Source organism: Mustela lutreola, chromosome 10 (genome assembly GCF_030435805.1).
Source record: "Mustela lutreola isolate mMusLut2 chromosome 10, mMusLut2.pri, whole genome shotgun sequence".
NCBI classification, from domain to species: domain Eukaryota; kingdom Metazoa; phylum Chordata; class Mammalia; order Carnivora; family Mustelidae; genus Mustela; species Mustela lutreola.
In genome coordinates, this window is record NC_081299.1 from 85,978,373 (window position 1) to 86,003,677 (window position 25,305).

Below are 25,305 nucleotides of genomic sequence, written 5' to 3' on the forward strand. Positions count from 1 at the left end.
GCTGAAAGCACTATGAACTAATTTAATAGATCAGATATTTCTTCAATATTCAAAACTTGCAATCATATCCAAACTCAGAACTGAAGTTATTTGCCATAACTTGGTCTTTGGGATCCCATTAGATCCTATCAGTCTCTTGTTTTTGTACCTCAGAGAAATGCATTAAAAATCCTAATCCTTGCAAGATTTCTTCTAAAGTTAAGCAGTCAACATAAATGGTTTGGATCACCTTCCATGATGACTGCTTTGTGAAGGACCACTAGGTTACTAGTTTACCAGCCACTTTTGCCTGCAGCCACTCGGAATCGCTTCTCTCACTTCTTTTTCTTTCCTTGTCCATTAGTGAGTCCATCCTCATCCGTATCCAGAAGGATGTCCGGAAGCCTCTCCAGCCATGCAGGGACAGGTGCAGTTTCCAAACCTTAGTTGTGGCCTTCGTTACATAGCTTGTTACCACCCCCACCATGAGTCAATGAGCTCGGGTATTTTCTGGTAGAATTCAATTTTTTCTCATGCAGTATTTACATATGATTGCTAGCATCTTGAAATTCTCCTTCCCAAATTTTAATTTACAGTATTTATTACTTTACTTTTGTTGTATCTACTAAGTGTAAAAGCATGGATTAGACACCAGAAAGGCAGAGATAGATACAAGGATGTATGAGAACTATTGTCCCAGTCATTTAGGGAACTGATGATGATCCAAAGGAGGAGGTAAACCAGCACGTGTGTAATACAAGGAAGTGGCTCTTCCATTCCGGTTTCTTTTTGATTAGCAAGCATTTTGCGAAGACTTGAGCTATGTGTGTGCAAGACTCAAACAATCATTTTTAAAACAGCTTTAAAAAAATAATTTCACTGGGCAGGGATGGGGTGGGGTGGGGTCAGAAGAGCAGATTGGTGAAGATAACCAATATATATATAACAAAACCAAATTATTTATCAATATTATATATTAATATTATAACCAATATATATAACAAAATCAAATTATCCCATATAACAAAGCCGAATTATTTTTCATGTTTTGACTATGTCTGTGGTCCAGTCCAAGAGAGTCACCACTTCAGATGAATTCCATACATTTACATTTAAGTCTGTGAAAGACTTTCAGTTCAACACGTAGCTGAACCAAAGGATTGGTAACTTTTCTGAAACAAAAGGGAAAAATTCTTTCTCTTGTTTTAGTACTGTTCCTTTATTTTCCACTCCAGAAATCATTTCAGAAAGTTGATGTTTGTTGTCAAAGGAATTAATTTTATTAATATTTTTATGACTAGAGGGGGCGCCTGGGTGGCTCAGTGGGTTAAAGCCTCTGCCTTCATCTCAGGTCATGATCCCAGGGTCCTGGGATCGAGCCCTGCATCAGGCTCTCTGCTCAGTGGGGAGCCTGCTTCCCCCTCTCTCTCTGCCTGCCTCTCTTGCCAACTTGTGATCTCTGTCTGTCAAATAAAAAAATAAAATCTTAAAAAAAAAATGTATGACTAGAGAGAATAAAATTAAGAGGTTATGTGGTCTCCCTTTTAAAAAATAACTCATCAAAAGATAAGGCCTTTTCCTTACTCTTGTAAGTGAAAAATTAGACCCAAGTTAAGAATTTGCAAATATGACTTAATGGAGAAAAATCAGTTTGTATGACATAGTGGTTATTTAGCCGCTTCAAAATCCAGAGTATAATTTACTGTTCTTTCTCTCCTCCCTCCCTTTCTCTCTCTCTCTCTCTTCCCCCACCCCACCATCTCTCTCTCTCTCTGTTCCCTTTTTGTCTCTCTCTCCTCCTCTCTCTTTTTATTCTGAAATGAGAGCTCCCTTGTATTTTTTCTTGCAAAGATATCCCTTTAAAAAAAAACTTTAATTTTATCACCTTGGAAGTGTTTCGTGTTTCCAGGGCAGAGAGAGTGAGTGGTTTCTGAACTGAGAGCAAATGAAGGGGTTAATCCTGGGCTTGGCTGAGTGTCAGTGAAACTTTTTTTCTGGCTCTGCTCCGGGTTTCCCCTTGAAGGGATTTCCCTCCGCCTCCAGGCCTCTGCAACAAGACCCTTTATAAAGAGCAGACTTTCCATTTCACTCCTCACTGAGCCTCCCTGGCTTTAGGGGCTAAAAGCTCTTTCAGGACACTTTCAGGTGGGACAGAAAGAAGGGTTTGGGGACCCCTGTGTTCTCATCACAGCAGAAACGAAAAATGCCTGGGAAGATGGTCGTGATCTTTGGAGCCTCAAATGTTCTTTGGATGGTGTTTACTGTTTGTAAGTTCTTTTCTTTGATCTGTTCCAAATGCTCACATTCCATTTCAGCTCTGATTTTGGCTTCAGTCAGTTGTGCAATGGGAGTGAAGAAAGGCACTAGGATTTTTAAGAAGTGGGAAAACCATTTACTGTAACATGTAATATGCTAGGGAACATGGCTCTGTACCATGGTATTATCATAGTTGGAGCTATAAAGAATGTTTTTCGGATACCTTTTTCCAGTGTCAAATAAATAATTGGATTCTATCTCTACTGAGGTCTATCACTTCAGTTTCCTGTACTTGATAATGAGCTTAAACTTAGCAAATATCAAAACAACTTTCATAAACGGGCATCAAGGTCAGGACTGAGAGTTCTCCATGATTCCAACACCTTTGGCAGCGACGCCTATGTTTTTTGGCCGCCTTGTAGTTAGTTCAAAATTTAGGAAAGAGATCAGCCAGACTGTATTCTGGACATTATACTAGAACAGAGCAAAGGGAGTGGAATACTAAACAAAGTTCACTTTTCTCTTTTTGTCCTCACAGCTCAAGCTTTTAAAATGGAAATTTTCCCTGAACACAGAGTTATTGCTCAGATCGGTGATGTCATTTCACTGACTTGCCGTACAACGGGCTGTGAGCCCCCGTCTTTCTCCTGGAGAACCCAAATAGACAGTCCGCTGAATGGGAAGGTGAGAAATGAGGGGAACAACTCCACGTTGACCATGGATCCTGTTAGTTTCAACAATGAACATGCTTACGTGTGCACAGCAACTTGTGGATCTAAGAAACTGGAAAAAGGGATTCAGGTGGAGATCTACTGTGAGTACTTTGGAGGATCTTTGATTTTCCTCTTAATTTTGCTTTTAAAGTAAGTTTTTTTAGAAAGAATATTTTTAAAAGAAAAAAAAAAAATTAAAGGCTATTCATGTCCAGCTTCTTGACTAGAGGACATACTGCTCCGGGAGCGTTAAGACCACTAGCATTAGAAAAGGAATACAAACTTTGCCTTTGTTTCTAACTCTGCCACAAACATAGTGACCATAGGTAAGACTCAACCTCTCAAGGCTTTTCTTTTCTTGGCCATAAAATGAAGATCTCTGAAGTTTCTTAATCTTCTTTTCCAAAAATTTCTATTTGATTATATCCTTACATGTTTACTTTGTCATATGTCTAAATATTTTATGACTTCCATTCTTTGGGGATTTTCCACTTACTTATTCTTATGCAATTTCATATAAACAGCCTAAGTAGGAGATCTATAATTGAGTAATAGGCTTCTGTTGAAGAGTTTTCCCTTAGACAGAAGGAAAGTATCTACAAACATTCCACTCATTTGACTTTGGTACCGATAAATTTAGGAGGGTTGTTTTTGGTTTTGGTGCCATTAAGCCTTAATGCTCAACCACTCTTCCTCATGAATGTTCATGAACATCCCTAGTTTGCCATTCTACCAAAATGCATGCATTCTTGACCCAGCATATAAAGTTAGCAAGAGGAGTAAAGAACCACCTGAAATAAAAATCTTGCCTTTGGTTACTGATGACTACTCTTTCAGAAAAACAAAACAAAATGAAACAAACCCTGAAATCCTTTATGACCATCTCTTCATGAAGACCCCATTTGATTATCTTATAATTATTTTAGTTCCCATCTGCTATGGGGGAGCTCAGCTTTGCCCGGCATCCGTAATTGATTCTCCAATAAGCCCCATGTGCTGTTAATGCGTCCCGAGAAACCGTGCCTGGCCCGCTGCTTTCAATTATGCCGGTTGTATGTGCATAGTTCGTCTGTGCAGCCCCCTGAGCTCCTTGAAAGTCCCCTTATGTAAATACAGGGAAAAGTAGCAAGTTCTCATATTACCTTACAGCAAACTACGCAGATTATGGGCACATTTTTTACAGAATATGAGAGGTAGAAATTATTGGTGGAAAAATTAAAAATACTGTTTGTTTGTTTTTTGTTTCACGTAGCAAAGCATTTCCATTTCCTTTGCCTTTGCTTTCATGTATCAAACAGTTGAAGACTTAAAAAAAAGAGAAATAAAGACCCTTCTGGCTTTAATTATCTTTCCTGAGTTTTTTCTTTAAGAATATCTGTCTCTCGTTACGTTTAACGAGCCCGTCTCTGTTCCACATTTGATTGTAATATTCTTTAGAGCTGGGACTTTGTGTTCTTATTGTGCAGAGTCCTGAGTCCAGCCAATATGTTACCATCTTGACAGTTTGTAGTGAAAAGGTAACCCTTGCAAAGGAAGCAATGGCTGACTTAGATCGAACGTTCCCTGTTCCTTTGGCACTGGAAGGTTCAAGTGGAGTGCTAGTTCAGACGCTGAGTCAGGCATTGCGGGAGTCAAATCTCCTTTCCAGAATTTGTAGATTGCGCAGGTGTACCCATGCAATGATATTCTGAGCCTCAGTTTCCTTATCTGTAAAGTGGATGTATCTCGCCCTAAGATTAGAGAATGTGATATAATGTAAATCTTCAGTGGCAGTACAAAATAATAGAAATCCTGAGTGAAATCCCGGACTTGCCATTTATTAGCTGTGTGACTTTGGCGAGTTATGCAAATGTGCTAATCCTATGTTTTCATATCTGTGAAATGTGCTATGTCTTAGAGTTACAATAAAATTATTTATATTTAAGGAATAGCACAGTGACAGGCACATATATGTATTTAATAAACATTAATTTCTTCTCCCTTCTTTTACTCTTAATATGCAAACCTTAGTACATGTAGGATCAGTGTTGAAGAACTCCCTTAAAGGTGATTGACTCTGATTGGTGAACCCACCCAAAACTATTAAAGGTTATTTGAACAGTGAATTAAGACTGTATCCACAGAAACATTAGACTTGGCTTGCATTGCATTGAATCAGTAAAAGACCTTGTGTTACATGAACAGAAAGCCTTCTCATGTGTATTTATTTGTTTGACCTTTGCAGCTTTCCCTAAGGACCCAGAGATCCATCTGAGTGGCCCCCTAGAACTTGGAAAGCCAGTCACAGTCACGTGTATGGTCCCTGATGTTTACCCATTTGACAGGCTGGAGGTAAATTTGATGAAGGACAATAAGCTCTTAAAGAATCAGGAATTCCTAGAGCCTATGGAAAGGAAGTCCCTGGAGACCAAGAGTTTGGCGGTAACCTTCATTCCTACCAATGAGGATATTGGGAAAGCTCTTGTTTGCCAAGCTAAATTAAACATTGATGAATTTGACTTTGAACCCAAAGAAAGGGAGACTACAAAAAAACTGCAAGTCTACAGTAAGTATTTGTGTGATAGAGTCTAGTCTCTGTGGGAATTTAGCTAAAGCCAGGAAGGCATTTGTTTATAGTTTTTACTCCATTTTTATTCATCGAGAACATAGTATTTGTCAACAGCATAATTCAATGAAAAGAGCACAGCATTTGGGTTGAGAAGACTTCTGGCTCCATGTGAACTTGGGTCACTTAATTTCCTTATTTTCCAATCTATCAAAGGGGAATGCTAATACCAGCTGACTTGGTAGCAGGAAGTGGGCTCAAATGAGATGTTTTTAAACACCTCTTATTTTTGCAAACTCTTATAATATGCTGTGAAATATTAAGTTATAGAAATTTCACAAGGCGAGCACTTGTTCTCTGTGTGCGTGTGTTGTGTGTGCACACGCTCACGGGCTCATCTGCATGTACGTGTGCTCACGCATACCCATGTGCACTGGGAGGGAGAGTAGGGATGAGGCTTGATTACCTCCACATTCCCTGAGACTGCGGGGAGATTTGACGCAGGCTTGTAGTCCCAGAACTGTGTGGGAGTGGACACACTCTACTCCATTCTAGACCAAAACACTGTGTTCTGCTTTGGACACTACATTTCAAAGGAGTATTGCCAACTATATAGCATGTTTAGCTGAAACGGAATGAGATGGAAAGCCTTTAATCAATATTTTGAAAAGCATAGTCAAGATAAGGGGTATTTTTCCTGGAGAATACAAAACTTGGAAAAGAGAACTATCATTAAGTATTTGAAAGACAGTCATGTGGAGAAGGGATTTGATTTATTCTGTAACAGCAGAGGACTGAACTATGGCCAATGTGTGGAATTTGTTTACAAAGAGGAAGGTTTCAGTTCAATTGTTCTAATGATTCGAGCTGTCCCCAAATCAAATGGACTATTTTGTAAGGCAGCAATTCCCTCAACCAAAAGTGCTGAAGCCAACTTAAATGAGCACTTGGCAAGGGTGCTTCTCTTGGTAGAAGACGACTTCTACCTTGTCTGGGAGATTGAACCACATTACTCTAAAGTAATGTAGCAATTTTCTTAATTTCTGAGTTTCTATGGCCATCTGAAAACACCAAACATCAAAAAAAGTATCTCTTGGGGCACCTGGGTGGCTCAGTGGGTTAAGCCTCTGCCTTTGGCTCAGGTCATGATCTCAGGGTCCTGGGATCCAGCCCCAGAGATCCCTGAGCAGGATCTCTGCTCAGCAGGGAGCCTACCCCAACCCACCCCACTCCACCCCCCACCTCCCCCCGCCTGCCTCTCTGCCTACTAGAGATCCCTGTCTGTCAAATAAATAACTGAAATCTTAAAAAAAAAAAAAAAAAAGTAACTCACTTAGATTAGTCAGAAATTGGATTAACTGATTTTTAGGACCCCACAATACTGATTTTATATTAATTTAACAGAGTAAGTTTGTCAACTTTGTGAAAGCATATGAATACAGCCTGCTAGAGAAATACCTTATCCTTGTTGGATCAAGATGATGTCTAGCAGTTACTAATCTTGGGTCCTGCCTTTTCAGTCTCACCCAAGAACACAGTTATCTCTGTGAGTCCCTCCACGAAGCTGCAAGAAGGTGGTTCTGTGACAATGACATGTTCCAGTGAGGGTTTCCCAGCCCCACAGATTTTCTGGAGCAAAAAATTAGATAATGGGAATGTACAGCTCCTTTCCGGGAACGCAACTCTGACTTTAATTGCCATGAGGATAGAAGATTCTGGAATTTATGTGTGTGAAGGAGTCAATCAGGTCGGAAAAGATGGGAAAGAGGTGGAATTAATTGTTCAAGGTAAGTAGACTGTGAGAAAGGAATGATAAAGGTGCTGTAACTGGGGTTTGCGCAGTAGGGAAACAACTTCAATGCCTACATTACTTCCTTAAGTTTTACTGATGACCCATGTGATGTCATTTCCTTTAGCACAACTGTATATTCATCTTACTCAGACCTCTCAGAAGTCTTTCCTCCCAGGGCATAAATGGCTCTGCATTTCTCTTTTCCATCTCTCACCATTCCTTCCCTGCTTCATCCTCTGGCTTTCTCTTTTCCTTCTACCCCCTGAATGTTAGTATTCTCAGGTTACCACATCTGTCCTCATCTCCACTCTGGACTCCCAGTATTTGGGCTACTATATGCTGCTTATCCCCAAATTCATGTTCTCCTTCCATATCACCAAACCTGTCATTTCTTCCTCAAAAAGATCCTTAGAATTTGTCCTCAGTTTTTCAACCCCCTTGCCATTGCCTTAGTTTATCATCTCTGACTTAAACTCTTGTAAGATGTTTTAAAATAACAGCATTCACTGACCACCAGCTATATGCCAGGCACTTTATATATGTTAGCTGTAATCTTCAAGAAATAACTAAAGAGTAAGTGTTTTATACTCATTTTACAGATGAGAGTGTATTGTCTCACGGAAATGAATAATGGCTCCTACAGATCTTATACCTCATACTTGCTTGGAATTCTACTTTCCACTTTATATATGTTGTCTTGTTAGTCTTTACCACTACCTTATGAGGTAAATAAAAACACGAGTTCAGCATCCTGCATACTTTTCCTAGAGTCAAGTCGCTCACTAGGGGTATTTACTATGATTTTAAAACAGGCACATTTTAATCAAAACTCTATGACTTTTCAACTAAATAACTAATTGTCTTCAAAGGGTCATCCTGCTCTCATTCTATCCGCAAGATAATCAATCTTATGCAATGCTATCAGAGTATATACCTTAAACAAAAAAGTGCTCATTATATATGACTTCAACCAAACCCTAATTGCATGTAATTTAAAATGTGCATTTCTTAAAATAACTCTTCATGATTTGGTCAGAAACTACTTTTGTAGCTTTGTTGGTGTCCCTGTACCTCTGTCCATGTTGCTCCTTCTGCCTGGAGTGCCCTTCCTTTACCTGGTAAAGCCTTAGCCATCCCTCAAGACAAAGCTCATGTTAGCCTTCCAATTCCAGATTGTATTAAGCAAAGCTGGGCATTCCTCCCTTTGTCTACACTCAACCCTTCTTATCGAAGTTTGTGTACTTCTGTTTAGTTCAACACATATTAATCAAGAGCCCTTGTCCAAGAATCCAAGAATTATGTTTGGCACTATGGAGGCAGACATGAAAAGTTATGGCGACTACCCTTTAAGAGTTTACAATATAGGGAGGAAGGACAGACGTGTAAGCAGATAATTTAAATATACTTTAGTAAGAACCAAAATAATGTATCTATTTAAATATGTCTTTTCATTAACTTACAAGTGCCTTAAAGTCAAGAACTGTGCATATGTGTGCTTTAATATTTGGGTGTTTACCACAAAAATAGGTGCCCAGTAAATACTGATTGCATAAATTGCAAACATGAGCAACACAAAATTTTAGAATACAAAAACATAGGGCTTAAATTTAGATGGTTAAAACAATAAAAGTGAGACTCACCATCAGTAGATTAACTCAGATGGGTGTTAGCTTACCATTCTCAAGAGACCAGGAAAGTATTAACCTAATAAAGTCATGGGAGACTAATCACCCATCCTGGATAACTTCACCCCATAATAAAATAGATCCCAGTTCAGTGTGGAAAGGAAATGCATTCTGGGATTCAAGAGGGCTGTTTTGAATTTTGCATCATGGGACACTAACAACCTTAGGTACTGAAGAGAGAATTGAACTTTGAAAGGACCTTTCAGGTACTTAAGAATTACTTTACAGGGACCTCGGGTTTGCCTGGTAACACACGCAGCCATTGGAAAATATGATTTGAGGGCTCTTCACAGGCAGGAATTGGGTCTGTTTTCAAGTTCCCCATTCCCACACTAGCATATAGGAAATGATCTCTCTTTTTCAATAAGAGCATATCGGTTCATTGAGATAATCTGAGGAAAGCCTTCTTTGGAACATTCTACAATGTCACAGTGAGACAAACCAAAGAGAAAAACAACTTCTCCTGGCACAGATGAGAAACCTGTAAAATGTGATGTACTTGCATTTCTTATATGTGGAGATTTCTTTCCTCCACCTCAAGTCTGCTATTTGGGGGAACGATTTTAGTGATTTTCTGTGACGTCTCATCTGTCCCTTTCAGGGTTGCCCAATCATTCCCAGTTTCTTCAGGGAACAGGGAGTGGAGATTTGAAATTCCCTTTTTTCCCCAGACAGAAAGCATCCCGAAGCAGCCTGTGGGTCCAGCAAGGACGGCCTTGGCAGCCAAAGAGCTCCTCTGGATAATTTGAGACTTAGCAGTTTGCTCTCCTATCTCAGTTTTCAACCCCTGAATTAATTGAAAGTATTTTTGTATTGCATCAGACAAATTTCAGGGGTGACTTGTGTATCATTTTCATGTTTAGATTTTGACTTTACTTTCAGTGTGATTCTGTGTGCTTTCAATGGCATAACTTTATATTTTTGGCCCAGAGACTCTAAGCTCTGGTCCATTATGGGTATTGGATCTAATCGGAAGATATATTTCTGTAACTTTTCTCACAACCTCTCTTAGATCTTCCTTTATCTCCACATGAGGATGACTTGATTTAGTTGTTCAAGCAACTGAAAAGCTGGGATCACAAATCAGACCCACCTGGCTTCAAGTCCTAATATTGCCACTTGCAAACTAGATAAAATTATTAGCATTTCTGAGCCTAAATTTCCATAAGGAGAAAGAGGCCAAGGAGGGTGATGGGAGAAGAAGGAAGAGGATGAGGAAAACAAAAAGAAGAAGCAGGAGAAAGTGAAAGAGAAGAATTCAGTTATGAGGATTAGATGAGATAATTAATACATGCAAACTGGTTTACATAATGCTTACACACTGGAACCTCTTTTTTTTTTTTAATATAATTTTTTATTTTTTATAAACATATATTTTTATCCCCAGGGGTACAGGTCTGTGAATCACCAGGTTTACACACTTCACAGCACTCACCAAAGCACATACCCTCCCCAATATCCATAATCCCACCCCCTTCTCCCAACCCCCCTCCCCCCAGCAACCCTCAGTTTGTTTTGTGAGATTAAGAGTCACTTATGGTTTGTCTCCCTCCCAATCCCATCTTCTTTCATTTATTCTTCTCCTACCCACTTAAGCCCCCATGTTGCATCACCACTTCCTCATATCAGGGAGATCATATGATAGTTGTCTTTCTCCGCCTGACTTATTTCGCTAAGCATGATACGCTCTAGTTCCATCCATGTTGTCGCAAATGGCAAGATTTCATTTCTTTTGATGGCTGCATAGTATTCCATTGTGTATATATACCACATCTTCTTGATCCATTCATCTGTTGATGGACATCTAGGTTCTTTCCATAGTTTGGCTATTGTGGACATTGCTGCTATAAACATTCGAGTACACGTGCCCCTTTGGATCACTACGTTTGTATCTTTAGGGTAAATGCCCAATAGTGCAATTGCTGGGTCATAGGGCAGTTCTATTTTCAACATTTTGAGGAACCTCCATGCTGTTTTCCAGAGAGGTTGCACCAGCTTGCATTCCCACCAACAGTGTAGGAGGGTTCCCCTTTCTCCGCATCCTCGCCAGCATCTGTCATTTCCTGACTTGTTGATTTTAGCCATTCTGACTGGTGTGAGGTGATATCGCATTGTGGTTTTGATTTGTATTTCCCTGATGCCGAGTGATATGGAGCACTTTTTCATGTGTCTATTGGCCATCTGGATGTCTTCTTTGCAGAAATGTCTGCTCATGTCCTCTGCCCATTTCTTGATTGGATTATTTGTTCTTTGGGTGTTGAATTTGCTAAGTTCTTTATAGATTCTGGACACTAGTCCTTTATCTGATATGTCGTTTGCAAATATCTTCTCCCATTCTGTCAGTTGTCTTTTGATTTTGTGAACTGTTTCCTTTGCTGTGCAAAAGCTTTTGATCACACTGGAACCTCTTAAGTTGTTGGATCTGTTTCCACTCTTAGAGGGATTTGATAAACTACCGTTGAGCAGAGACTGAATTATTGTCATGAAAAGATGCCAGCTTCTGTCCTGACAGGTTTTGATCCACATTCATTCTGTTAAATGAATGAGTCAATGAACTCTTGTGGGTTTGTTCCTTAAAAACATCTCTCTGGGCAGTCCCAAGGTGGAAAGGAGTAATTTCTTCTTGGCACAGATGTTAGCTTGAAAAGAGATGGGGGTGGGGAGGAAGACCATATATTGCAATGTGGTGAAGGAAGAAAAAAAAACTCATCTTCTCTTTGTCTTGTTCTTTTTCCTCCAGAGAAACCATTCATTGTTGAGATCTCCCCCGGACCCCAAGTTATCGCTCAGATTGGAGACTCAGTTGTGTTGACATGTGGTGTCACAGGCTGCGAGTCCCCATCTTTCTCTTGGAGAACGCAGATAGACAGCCCTCTGAGTGGGCAGGTGAAGACTGAAGGGAGCAAGTCCACACTGACACTGAGCCCTGTGAGTTTTGAGAATGAACATTCTTACCTGTGCACTGTGACCTGTGGCCGGAAGAAACTGGAAAAGAGAATTAGTGTGGACCTCTACTGTAAGTGCTTTCCAGAATTGTTTGCTGTTTTTATCCCCTCGGTTTTATTGAAAGAAACAGAATGCAAGTCTGTGATACACGGTGATATCCATGTGTTTAGAAAGGGAAGTTTGCCTTGGGAATTGTTCCTGAATATTTGAACCAGAATTTTCTGATACAAATTAATGGACCCAAATCTTAAGTATATATTACATACATACACAGCACCCACAGTCCTTAGTTTGCATCTTGTCCATGCTCTGTCATCATGCACTTGAACACACTACACATTCACTGCTTCCCATCCCTCTGTGTGTACAGGGGCTGTTCAGAAGTAGTAGTGAGCAAGGAAAGGGAGTCAGTGCCCGTTTGATAACTGGAGAGGGATTACTACCGCTCAGCTATTTGAACAGAGGGTGAGGCCCCAGGCTACTGTTTTGAAGGTACATTTGGGAAGCTGATTGGCAGGATGGGGGGGGGGGAATGAGGCAAAAATGAAAACAGGTAGTTATATTGGCCCCAGGGGATGGACAGTGACAGCTTCTCAGGTGGAAAGCAGAACCAGACATCAGTACTAGACCTTCACCTTGATGACGCTGCATACACCTGCTGTACTTTTTCTTGCTGTGCCTGTCACCTTAATAAAAATCATTTATAACCTCGAATCTATATGAATTTGACATTGCTGGAATTCCTCTGCTGTGATGAATGAATGACAAAATATGCAAAGTGACCTGAAAATGGATTACTTTAGAAGGCTACTCTGCCTTGTTTTAGTCAGCAGATTTCAAGAGAAAATAGAACATTTGCTACCAGAAAACCTGCCCAAACTTGTGTTACCCATCAGGATTTTGTTCAGCATGAGTTAGAGTATGTCTGTGGAGGGATTTGAATCTCTCAAAGTAAGGGTAAATTTTATTGTGTTAACATATTACCCAGAATCCAGCATCTGCTGATGTAGGCACATTCCCAACAGAAATGAGAACCAGAGGTACAGCCTTATTGCAATATGGAAATATTTGAAAATTTAACAACATTTTGTTGAAGGAGAAAAAATTTTGGCATTGCTTTTATTCTTGATAACCATTTTAGTCTTATCTTTATTGGTTTGCATAAGACATACTATAATTATTTAGAATCTAAATCTCACAGTTTTTTGTTAACTACAAATATTGTCTGAGAAATATTTAAGATTTTCTGTCTAAGCCTGGCCATTGGAAACTAAAATGTCTAAATTGAGAACTGCCCTATGGCTCTTATTTGAAACCATGCCTGGGTTCTGAGCTCAGAGAAATATGGGTTCTGATCGCAACTGATCAGTCACTTGATAGATACAATACCTAATGAGAGTCTCTGAGCTTCTATAAGGTTTATAAGTTTTTCTACCTACAAAGTAAGTTAAATGAAACCCATTTTATCAGGCTGATTAGAAGACTGAGATAATGCATATTAAAAGAGCAATACATCATGGGAAATATTTAAAACATTTGAAATATATAGTTGCTAAATAAGATTGTGGAAACTCATGTTCTTTCCATAAGACCAGTTCATGGGTGTCAGACTGCATCACTAAGAAGAGAAAAATAGGAAGTATATTTATTTCTTGAATGATTCATGATTAAGTATTTTTGTTGGTAGCATTTATATTTAGTATCATAAATATGTAGGCTTAATTTCATTATTTATGTATTGGTGATCATTCTATCCCAAGTGAGTTAAAACTATCATTTTGAGGCCTTTGCATTTAATAGAGATTAGTTCCATTTTTCCTTTGAATGTTTACATATAAACATCATTTATCATGATATTTGCAGCATTCCCTAGAGATCCAGAGATTGAGATGAGTGGTCTACTAGTGAGTGGAAATCCAGTCACTGTGAGCTGTGAGGTTCCTAATGTGTATCCTTCTGACCGGCTGGAGATTGAATTATTTAAGGGGGAGAGTGTCATAGAGAGTAAAACCTTTCTGGAGGACATGGACAGGAAATCTCTGGAGACTAAGAGTTTGGATATGACCTTCATCCCCACCACTGAAGATACTGGAAAAGTTCTTGTTTGTCTGGCTCAGTTACGCGTTGGTGAAATGGAATTTGAACCCAAACAAAGGCAGAGTACACAGATGCTTCATGTTAACGGTAAGTACATGAGTGATGTAGCCACAACTTAATATGGATTTCTTAGGTTTGTCAGGCTATAGTTAAAATGAGGTTAAGAGCTAAAACTTCTGTGGAAAAAAAAAAGTAACTTGGGAGGAAATTTTAAAATAATTATTATAGTAAACCACTCCTAACACTTAAAACAACAATCATCTACTAGCTGATGATTCCATGAATTGGCAATTCTAGAAGGGGTCAGATGGGCAGTTCATCTCCTCATTGTGGTATCAGATGAACTCACCCATTCATTTTCAGTCAATTGGCAGGTTAGTGGGGGATGACTTGTCACAGATGGACTCATTCCTATATCTGGAACATTCTTGGGGGTTTCTGGGCCTCCCTTTCTCCATGTGTTGTTTCCCCCTGAAGGAAGGTGGAATAGGTTTTGTCACCAGAGTGCAGCATTTCAGAGAGGTGACAATGAAAGCAGGCTCGAGCTTGGAAGTCCTACAGCGTTACTTCTTTCATATTATATTGGTCACAATGAGTCAACAGACCAGCCAAGATTAGAGAGCTGGAAAAATAAACTCCACCTTCTCACAGGGGGTTCAAATAATTTTTGGTCATGTTTAATGTACCATAAATGTCTATGTATACTATCAATGATCATCCATTCTTTGGTAGTAAAAGACTCTCTACAGAACTTATTTCTATTAGAAAACATCCATGATGTGTTCGCATTCTACTCTCTATCATTCTGTCTGCTTAAGTAAATGGGGACAGAAGCCTTCCTTTGGTAAAGTTAATAAACTGTTAATAAGTTTATTAATAAACATTAATAAACTGTTCTAATCCATTGATTTCATAGTTCAGTTCTGGAACATTATTAAGACTTTTGGAACTCAGGGTATAAAGGGTCAAACTTAACAAGTGTTCCTACTTTTTCAGTTGCACCCAGGGATACAACCATCTTGGTCAGCCCCTCCTCCATCCTGGAGGAAGGTAGTTCTGTGAATATGACGTGCTCTAGCAATGGCCTCCCAGCTCCAAAAATCCTGTGGAGCAGGCAGCTAAGTAATGGGGATCTACAGCCTCTTTCTGAGAATTCAACTCTTACCTTAACTTCTACCAAAATGGACGATTCTGGTATTTATGTGTGTGAAGGGATTAACCAGGCTGGCATAAGCAGAAAAGAAGTTGAATTAATTATCCAAGGTAAGTAAAATGTGATTAATGAGTTACTATTGCCAGTATTATTTTAGTTGTTGCTGGGTTTGAACAAAGTCCTCCGTGGAACTAAAATTTTTATTAAAAACATAGATTGAGGGTTTTGAAGAGCTCCTGATATTTCCTACACTTGGAAAGTTCCTGGAATGGTGCTTCTTCATAAACCATTCCACATCTCTTATCCTGAAATTCTTTAACCTCCAGTGGAATGCTAGCTGTGGGAATGGTGCCAGGAGCTCGAGTTACACTTATGAGACTTGTGATTATGGTGTTGAAATAGGGATAGGATGAGAAATATATGTATATGGAAATTAGTCAGGATTAAAGCCACAATATCTGGCACAAGTGGACTCTGAGTGGTACTCTCACAAGCTACATGCTAGCATTTGCTTAGAAGCCTAAGAAGACATGGAAACCTTTTGTAAATTCTGAGGTTAAAAGTAGCAGTGTCTGTGCCTCAGGTTCATCAACTTGATGTCATCGAACCACTAGCATGGCTTCAGTTGTAAGATCCATACCCCCTCTCTCCAGGACGGAGAGCCAAGACTGAAAACAAAACAATTTCTAGGTGACAAGTTAAATCCATAGGCTGTTTTGGGCAAAAGCATGAAGTGATATATTTGGATTTCTCCACCCTTGCCCTTTGGAGATTAAAAAAAAAGCCTCCCCTCCCCCGGCCCTAGAGCTGTCCTATCCTCTCTTACCCCCTGGTATTATTTCCACTAAGGTATTAGTGATTTTCTTGCTACCTCATTTTAGTGATATTCGTATTTTCAAGAAACAACCTTGGAAGGGCAATGCACAACCTTAAAGAAATGTATGTCATGGTTCTATAGCTGTGTTTGAGGGAAGAATCTCAAATCAAGTCACAAAAATAGATGAACTTAATGGGAATCTCACTTATAAAATGGCAATATGATACCTTCTGCCATGGGCGGTGTATTAATAGAGATGTTGCATATCAAATACTTAGCCCAGGGCCCACCGCTTAACAAATGGTAGTTATGGTTGTTAAGAATAGTAAGAAGGGGAAAAAAAGAAAAGAATAGTAAGAAGGCCATCTCTGCATAACTTGATCCAGGAAAATCCAACTCAAAACTCAGAAGCCTGTAAAGACCTTTATGCTTCAAAGAAAAACTTTGCACAACACTGTGACAGAAAGAAATGTTTTCTTTTTCCACATTTGAATTCTATTACTGTTTATCAACACGATTTTTTGATTAGTCTAGATAAAGAATTAGATTAGGGACATGAGAGAAATATAGACATATCTTCTCTTATTAAAAACACAATCATTTATAACAAACCAGTCAATCCTTGACTTCTTTACTTGCTCCTGTAAACATTTAATGCAAACAGTAAGCACAGATAGGTTCCTGACAGCTAATTGTTGCTGTCATTAAATTAATATGAAAGTGGTTTATATTTCACCCAATCAGAGGTGCCTTTTAAATTCTCTTTACAGTTGCTCCGAAAGACATACAACTTATAGCTTTTCCTTCTGAGAGTGTCAAGGAAGGAGACACTGTCATTATCTCCTGTACATGTGGAAATGTTCCAAAAACTTGGATAATCCTGAAGAAAAAAGCAGAGACGGGAGACACAGTGCTAAAGTCGAGAGATGGTGCATATACCATCCACAAGGTCCAGTTAGAGGATGCGGGAGTGTACGAATGTGAATCTAAAAATGAGGTTGGCTTGCAATTAAGAAGTTTAACCCTCGATGTTAAAGGTTAGTTAGTTTTTTTATTTTGTTTTTGATTATTTTTTCTAATAGTCAGAGGTTTGATGGAATGTAAAGATTTTCTAGGATCAGATGAGTGAGTTGGCAAAATGGAGTTGAATTCCATGTTGACTGTGGTTATTTCTCAGTGTTTCTTAAAATAATCATGCACAGCTGCCCTATCCCGTGGAGGTTAGCCAGGAAGTTGCCATTAATCACTGGTGAGTACAGGATTCCCATTTGCTTTTCTCAAAGTTGACAATTCATCATCGGTCTCCGAAGTCTTGCATTTCCTAAGCGTTTAAACATACATTCAAGACCTTTCTCTGGAGGTTATAAGGAAACTAAAGAAGTAGGATTAACCCAAAGAAGAAAAAAGGCTCTACCCAGGCTCTTGTCCCTCCTATCACAAGAGAATTCTATTCTCTGAACATGGAGTAATTGCCTATTTTCCGGATTGACTCCTTTCAAGATGATAATTAGGAGAGGCAATCTTGAAGCTGAACAACACTGAAGAATGTTTAGACTACAAAATTGCCTTCTTAAAATTCCAGACCCCTTGTCCATCCTACCCTATTCTGAGCAGGGGGTGGGTTGAGCAATGACATCAGCAAAGAAACTTTAGGGGCCCTTTATCTTCCTAACTCCTTTTGTGAATGCACAGTAGGATCTGTTGCTCTTATTGGTGTAAGCAGAATATGTTAGCCTTCACTAATCAGTCTCCACACCTTGTGTGCTGATGAGTTCTCACTGTGTGTTGGGAACTACACCTGGAATGCAAACAAATGCAACTCTTGGAGCCCATGAACTTGGCTATCAGAGTTTGCAACCATGTGTCGGTGTAAAGAAAATCTGAACTCAGAAAACACGTAATTTTACTCATTTGGCCAAATTTCTCAACACTGCAAGCCTTACCATATGTTTTCTGTCTTCACAGTACCTCCTCAAAGCATGACAATATTAATACACCCATCTAGAAATGTTGAGAAGGGGGAAATATCATGATTATATGTGAAACTTTTAGTCGTCCACCCGTAGTGATTATCCTGAGAAGAGTTGATCTGGCCAATGAAATTACTGTGTTCAAAGAATGGAACACTTACCTTGTTTCATGCCACTCAAAATGATACTGGGGTGTCTATAATCACTGCTTCTAATGAGGTTGGGGATGAGATTGAGATCTCAGTTATGACTAGGCTGAAATTCATTCATTCCTAGTTCTTTCGATCTTTGATGCCTCTAGTCCCCTTTTAATTAAGTCTAGGCCCAGGAAATTGGACATCTAACATTTTTGTAATTCTCTTTGTAGTTAATGATTCTCTTTTAAAGATATATCAAAGCTTCTCTACTTTTTAAACTCTATCTCACACATTGTTATTTTTTAGTTACTTTATTAAATGAATAACTTACATATTTGCCATTTTCATTCATTACTTACATGAACTCTCAAAGCATTTTAGGCACTCAACTAAGAAATTCAGGCCCCCAAACTATGGCTTAAAATAATAGTAAATGAATGGAGACAAAAATTTACCATTTTTCCTTGCTTTTTTGAACTAGCTTACCTTGCTATTTAGCTGTGATTTTTTTAAATTATTTATTTATTTATTTATTTTTTAAAGATTTTTATTTATTAATTTGACAGAGAGAAATCACAAGTAGACGGAGAGGCAGCCAGAGAGAGAGAGAGAGAGGGAAGTAGGCTCCCTGCTGAGCAGAGAGCCTGATGCGGGACTCGATCCCAGGACCCTGAGATCATGACCTGAGCCGAAGGCAGCGGCTTAACCCACCGAGCCACCCAGGCGCCCTGATTTTTTTTTTTTAAGATTTTTTAATTTTTTGTCAGACAGAGATCACAAGTAGGCAGAGAGGCAGGCAGAGAGAGAAGGGAAGCAGGTTCCCTGCTAAGTAGAGATCCTGATGTGGGGCTCAATCCCAAGACCCTGAGATCATGACCTACGCCAAAGGCAGAGGTTTAACCCACTGAGCCACCCAGGCAACCTTATTTAGCTGAGTTTTAAAATTACTTTTATTTTTCTTTGTTTTGGCTTGAAAGTATTCCAATGATAAGAATGACTAGGAGTCTAGGATTTTCAGTGTTTATACAGCTAATAAAAAAATAGTGTTTGAAGATTGCCCTGGTAACCGACTCAGCAGCAAATTTGTGTTTGACTGCAGATGCCTGAAGGAAAAACTGAAGACAAAAGATAACATTTATTAAATTGAAAAGAAAACAATAGTAGTAGAAATACTATTGTCCAACATGTTGTCAATATTGATGCCTAATTGTAATTATGATAATGGACATCCATTAAAATATTATGTTTATACTTTGACTAGTTCTACTCTGCTGAAGAAAGTAGAAAGATGAGGCAGTTATCATTATGTTTAGGGTTAAGTGTTTTTTTATTTTAATAATTTGAAAAAATTGACTTCCTCTCATCTGACCATCATGATCCTTTTCTATTTGGTTGATCTCCATGATTAGAAACTTCTAGATGGAATGTAGTCATTCCCAAAATTGATTTCTTCAAAAACAGAAAACATACATGCTACTTTAAGAAATTTAATACTTGTGAGGTCATACGACGCTGGGCAAACACAAATATAAATAGAGATGAGCCTCCAGTAAATGCCATGTTATCTTCCCCAGATCGTCTTATAAGGTTAAGATGGGGTTTTTTTGTTGTTTTTTTAAATTTTTTTTAAGGTTTTATTTATTTATTTGACAGAGAGAGATCACAAGTAGGCAGAGAGGCAGGCAGAGAGAGAGGAGGAAGCAGGCTCCCTGCAGAGCAGAGAGCCTGATGTGGGGCTCAATCCCAGGACCCTGGGATCATGACCTGAGCCGAAGGCAGAGGCTTTAACCCATTGAGCCACCCAGGTGCCCTAAGGTTAAAATGTTAAGTAATAGTGCACCTGTCAGATGATTTTTAGTAGATTGGAAAAAATACTAATTTTAGTTCTATAAACTTTTACCTTCTGTACCCAATTTACAGCTAAATGACAAAGTGACAGGATGCAGAAAGAAAACAAATGCATTACTTTTCAAAAAATATTTACTGGGGGTCAACTACTCCAAGCAATGAGTCAGGTACTAGCTATTCGGTGGTGGACCAAAAAGAAAATTGATATACCATCTAATGTAATTTGTAGTCTGGAAGAGGAAAGAAAAGTTAATAGATAACCATACAAATAAATGTTTAATTACAAGCAGTGATAAGAGTTATGAGAAGAAAGTGTAGTGAGTTATGAAAGTATATCAGGGTTCCTAATTTAAGCTGGGAAAGATGTGGGTCAGAGAATGCCTCTGAGTAAGCAACAATTGAACTAAAATGTACTATCCAAAAAAACTTCAGTTTATCAAGAGATGATATAAATGCTGAAGAGACACCCTACTTCAGGGATACAAAATGTAAAATTTTGTATTTATCTCTGAAAGAGCTGTCAGCAAGAATTCTTTTTCTTACTATCCTATATGGTGTTTGACTATAATGGTTACACTGCAGGATTTTCTTGGAGAACTAATTAGTCATTTCAGTTCATGGTCAGCAGAGCCCTAGCTCTTTAGTGGATTTTTATATATTCCAGAGCAAATACTCTTCCCCAATTCTTGCTTTTGTAAATGAGCTCCAGAAAGTTGTGTCCTTGCTTCCATTCAACAATTGAACCTGATTCTATTTGGACCCAACTTTATGTAAGTCAACAGCTGTCATCTTTAGACTCATCATGACCATGGCAACTGCCAACTGATTATTTGGGTAATTCAGAGAAATATGCATTTTGGTTCTTGCTGGCCCTTATCACTGCTTTGATTCACTCCAATTTAGAGAAGTAGTTGTACTGTTAAAATAAAACATGTAACTATTACTATGAAAACACTTTTTGTACTAGACATTAATTACAACCATTTTGTTGTTTTCCAGGAAGAGAAAATAACAAGGATTATTTTTCTCCTGAACTTCTTGTGCTCTATTGTGCATCTTCCTTAATAATACCGGCCATTGGAATGATCATCTACTTTGCTAGAAGAGCCAACATGAAGGGATCATATAGTCTCGTAGAGGCACAGAAATCAAAAGTGTAGCTAATGTTTGAAACGTTCAACTAGAGACACTATTTATCCATCCAAATGCTTAATACTGCTCATCATTCCACGAGGAAAACTAACTAAGAGTACAGACTTCCCTGAATGTAGTGAATGCTTGGAAAGAAATGGCTTCTTATGCCCCATGCTGGGAGCAAGAGGCCAAAGGAACACGTTCTGCCTGAAAAATAGGCACTACCATTGAGATGTGTTGACTGGAGCAGTTCCTTGATGTGTATATACAATAACATGATCTGTACATATGTAAAATAAAATTACGCCATTGCAAGATCACTTGGAATAGCAGCGTTCTGTAGTCAGATCTTCAAAATAATTCAACAGTGTTGCCTCGGCTGATATAACTGAATGCATCTTAAGAAAGATCATCATCTTAATATTGACTGGCAGCTAAACCTATGTCAACTTTTTAATATTTTATTTTCTTTAACAAAAATTTTATTTCTCTAAAGTTCATTGACAATAACTTCATGTTTTATATAGATGCTAAGGTTTATCTTTTTATAGGCAAGTAATAAACCAAGAAGGCACTGGGTTCACATTCAGGTACTACACACCTCAACCTATGGTATAAGGGTTGACTGGAATTCTCTGGATGGTACTAACATGGTACGGAGATGTTTTATGATGTTGTTTATCAGACATTTTTGTAGCTTTTCCAATGTGATCTAAAAATGCAACTTCTTTTGATTTTCTTTTGTAAATGTTTAGGTTTTGGTTTCAGTTTTTTGTTTTGTTTTGTTTTTTGTATAGTAAAGTGATAATACCTGGAATTGGAAGAATTGTGTTTATTTATTATAAACTGCCTCCTTTCACTGTGGTGTTTGAAATGCCAAGTTCCACAAGTAAAGAATTCAGGCCTGTAGAAATAATAAGCAGATACTTGAAGTGCGAACCTCAGAGTACTTTGATCAGAATCGAGTTATGAGAACTTGATAAAAATTCAGATTTTTTAAGGCTACACTAACCTATTGAACTTAGATATCTTGTTTTGTGTCCTTGGCCTATGCAATTAAATTTATTTGCAATTAAATTTTAAAAATAGAAAACACAAGAGTGAAGGCAGATGAGTGTGTATACATCAAAGGGTCATAAATAAACACCTGTGTACATACCACTAAGATTGAAAGGTAAAGCATTTTTGCTTCCATCAGAGCCCGTCTTATCATCTTTGCAGAGAAGTCAAGTCAGTCTTCATCACTGCCAAGACAGGGCCTTCTGATTAATAAATAGCTATCTGTAAACCTTTTTCATTTTCCAGAATGTTGCCTGTTCATGACCTAAAATCTCACTGATCCCCAGCCTTTGTCAAAGTGGCCCAGGCCACTGATAAAATCCCTTTAGGAAGAGCTGGATTCTCTACTCCAGAAGTTCAATAATGATGTGGGGGAAAAGAGTGATTCTTTCTCCCCTAGAGACAGGAAGTTTTCCACCTCATCTCCTGATCTTGTTTAAAGGGAAGTAGCAAAATGAGATTGAAGACAGGTAAAGAAGACAGATCTTCTACCTGAGAGTAGGTGCCAGATCTTGGGGAAGAAGGGAATTTTCTGCCCTGGTTCCTGGTCTCTGAAGTGGGTATGATTTGTCTTGGACACTATTGCCAAATTTTTTTCTGATTGACTAGTGTTACAGTAAAGCATAGAAGCCACCTACCAGAGCTTTCCGCCTCAAGTAGAAATCCTTCAGATTGTCTTTAAATCTGAATGTGAAACCAACTCTTTCACTGGCCTAATATTCTAGGGGGAAAGAAGCAAACAGCTGATTTGGAGAGGTACATAAGCACTTTCAGGATCTTAGTAAACTTTCATTTCCCTCATAATGTTTCATAGTCTGATTGTTTCAGAAATAGGTTCAAATCTTGCTACTGACCTTTGGTAGTATTGGTTCTCAGCTACGTGTACACTTTTTTAATTTCGGAGACTGGCAAGTTGGCCATCTCTCTCTGACACTGTGATAATTAAGCCAATTAGGTTGAAAAAAAAAATCACGACAGTCCACATCTTCTGACCATACTATCATCTTTCCTGCTCTGGGTGAAAGGTATGGGGAAATTATGAATACGAGAATGACTGGGGAAGGTAACAGCTGGGGTCAATTACCTTATGCACTAAGGAGCTTTAGTTTCCTTAAACATAAAAAGAAGACTTTCTACCAGTAAATTTTAGGGTCCTTCTAGCTCTCAAGCACAATGGTTCTTTGAAAATTTACCCATGTCCTTTAGGTAATTTTTTTGTCACTTATTTTAGAGAATCCTTTTGCATTAAGTCAAACACAGATCTAGGGATCTTCTCACTATCTTTCACTTACTCAACTTTAACAGAACTGGAAACAAAAAAAATCAAACGTTTAAATTAATCCCAACAATAGGAAGTAGTTTCTGCAAAGATTTCATAATAGCCACTCTTCCCTGCAAAGAGGAAAGGGACATTTATAATGTCTTTTGAAATACCTTTTATTTAGCTATAATGGTAATGAAAATTTCACTTCTGAAAAAAAAAATGTTTCAAGCTTTGTTGCTATTAAAGAACCTGGTTTCTCTCAAAAGACTAATCTGTAAGACTTGTTTGAGAAAAGTGCGATGAATTGAATGGAATCAAACGTCTGGGTTTTTGAGTGAAGGACAATGCTATCTGGAGACAGTATGTTAATTGTTTTTAGTTCTTTTGTCACTAGTTAGGACTCTTGGGGGCTTTGTGAAGGAGAGCAGAAGTTGATTCAGTGGCTGAAAAAGCAAGGGTTCAGTCCTGAAAATGAATAAGAAGATGGCACTGACTTTGTGGGGCTAAGAGTAGAGGATGAATCGTTCCTATAATGAATTGTGTCGTGAAGAATTTCAACTAGCTTCCTCGAATGAAAGTTTCGGTCTGTGAAAAAGATGTTTAAAGTCACAGTTTGTAATTAAGAATGTTATTGCTGTCTCTCTTTAGTCCAAAAATGTGTGCAATTAATATTTATTCAATTACCAGGACGTTGAATACTATCAGGCTGAAAACCCAAAAGAAGTGGTATTAAATGCAGAACTTCGAATGCACGATAAAAATGAACGTTATCACTCTTGCTGGAGGTCATATTTACTAGTTAGAAATTTAAGAATAGTCACATGAAACCCACTGAAAAAGTAGCAGACTCAAGGAGTTGCTTTTTATCACTGCTTTGTCAAGGTTTGTAGACATTTTCTATATTGTCATGAAAATCACTTTATGTTCCCAGGCAGAAAACTGAACTAACAAGTTCATTTTCCCTTGTGACAATCTCATAAGGGCCAGCTTCTCCTTATTGGTTTGAGTTCCTCTTATGGAAGCGGTCAAATCATCATAGAGTTAACCCTTAGTGTTACTCACTTGCATATTCTCTGTCAGTGTCCTGGCAGCATTTCCCAAACTCTCTTCATCATGGGAAGTCCATAAGGAACTCTTAAAATACACAGAGTCATGGACTCTATCCCAGACCGACTGCAATCAGAATCTCCAAGGACCTGAAAAATCCAAATTTTTAATGAATATCCCTGATGATTCTTATTTGGGAAATAGTCTTCCAATAAAACTATTTAGCTATTCAGTAGGTTTTCATCCCCAGAAAGCATTAACTGAGCCTCGAATTTTGGAAGGGTTTCTGCTGTCTGCAACCATCTCTTCTCAGCTTTTTTGGAAAATTGGTCTATCATTCAAACACGTTTTCCCGTCTTCAGCCTCCTATCCCCACGAGCTCTTACTAGAGTCTACTCTCTTCCACCTTAAAACAAAACAAAACAAAACAAAACCTAACAAAAACTTTTTCTCAAGCCTGCACTTCCTGCTAGATACAGCCTTATTTCGCCTCTCTTTTCACAGCAAGATTCTAGAAGGAATAACCATTGAATGTACTGCTTCTCAATCACTGTGCGACAAACTCTTATCTAGCTTCTAAATCGGCCCCTACTAAAGTCAGTACTAATCTCTTAACTGATATAATGGAGATAATTTTGAAATATGAAGTCAGCATGTTTCCATTTCTGATGTTCTCTAATCAAAAGGAATTATCTCCTGCTTGTTCCAAGGCTTCCTCACTCACCCTTTCATTATCTGTGGAGGCAGTGAGAACCTAGGTGAGAAAGAAAGAAAAGAATCAAGGCTCAGTTTCACATTTCAAGCCAGGTTTATTTGAATCCATAGGAAGACCCTGGTTTTAGAAGTCAGGCTATGTAGAGAAA

The 25,305-nt window shown here is 38.5% G+C and overlaps 1 protein-coding gene across 1 annotated transcript; it reads left to right on the forward strand.

The window, feature by feature from the left end:
* Positions 1 to 2,055: 2,055 nt before the first annotated feature.
* On the forward strand, positions 2,056 to 21,889 carry VCAM1 (vascular cell adhesion molecule 1). Its single transcript, XM_059136798.1, has 9 exons — positions 2,056 to 2,246; positions 2,774 to 3,049; positions 5,173 to 5,493; positions 7,014 to 7,280; positions 11,711 to 11,986; positions 13,780 to 14,100; positions 15,010 to 15,276; positions 16,754 to 17,020; positions 20,938 to 21,889. Exons 1-9 carry the CDS (start codon positions 2,183 to 2,185, stop codon positions 21,096 to 21,098), a joined length of 2,220 nt encoding a protein of 739 aa, XP_058992781.1. The 5' UTR covers positions 2,056 to 2,182; the 3' UTR covers positions 21,099 to 21,889.
* The last annotated feature ends 3,416 nt before the right edge of the window (positions 21,890 to 25,305 follow it).

What these genes read in the sequence shown, in the direction of transcription:
- VCAM1 (XM_059136798.1), top strand. Translation starts at nt 2,183, where the DNA reads ATGCCTGGGAAGATGGTCGTGATCTTTGGAGCCTCAAATGTTCTTTGG. An exon ending in ACAGATGCTTCATGTTAACG is followed by an intron (nt 14,101 to 15,009) that starts GTAAGTACATGA and finishes CTACTTTTTCAG; the next exon opens with TTGCACCCAGGGATACAACC. An exon ending in TTTAACCCTCGATGTTAAAG is followed by an intron (nt 17,021 to 20,937) that starts GTTAGTTAGTTT and finishes GTTGTTTTCCAG; the next exon opens with GAAGAGAAAATAACAAGGAT.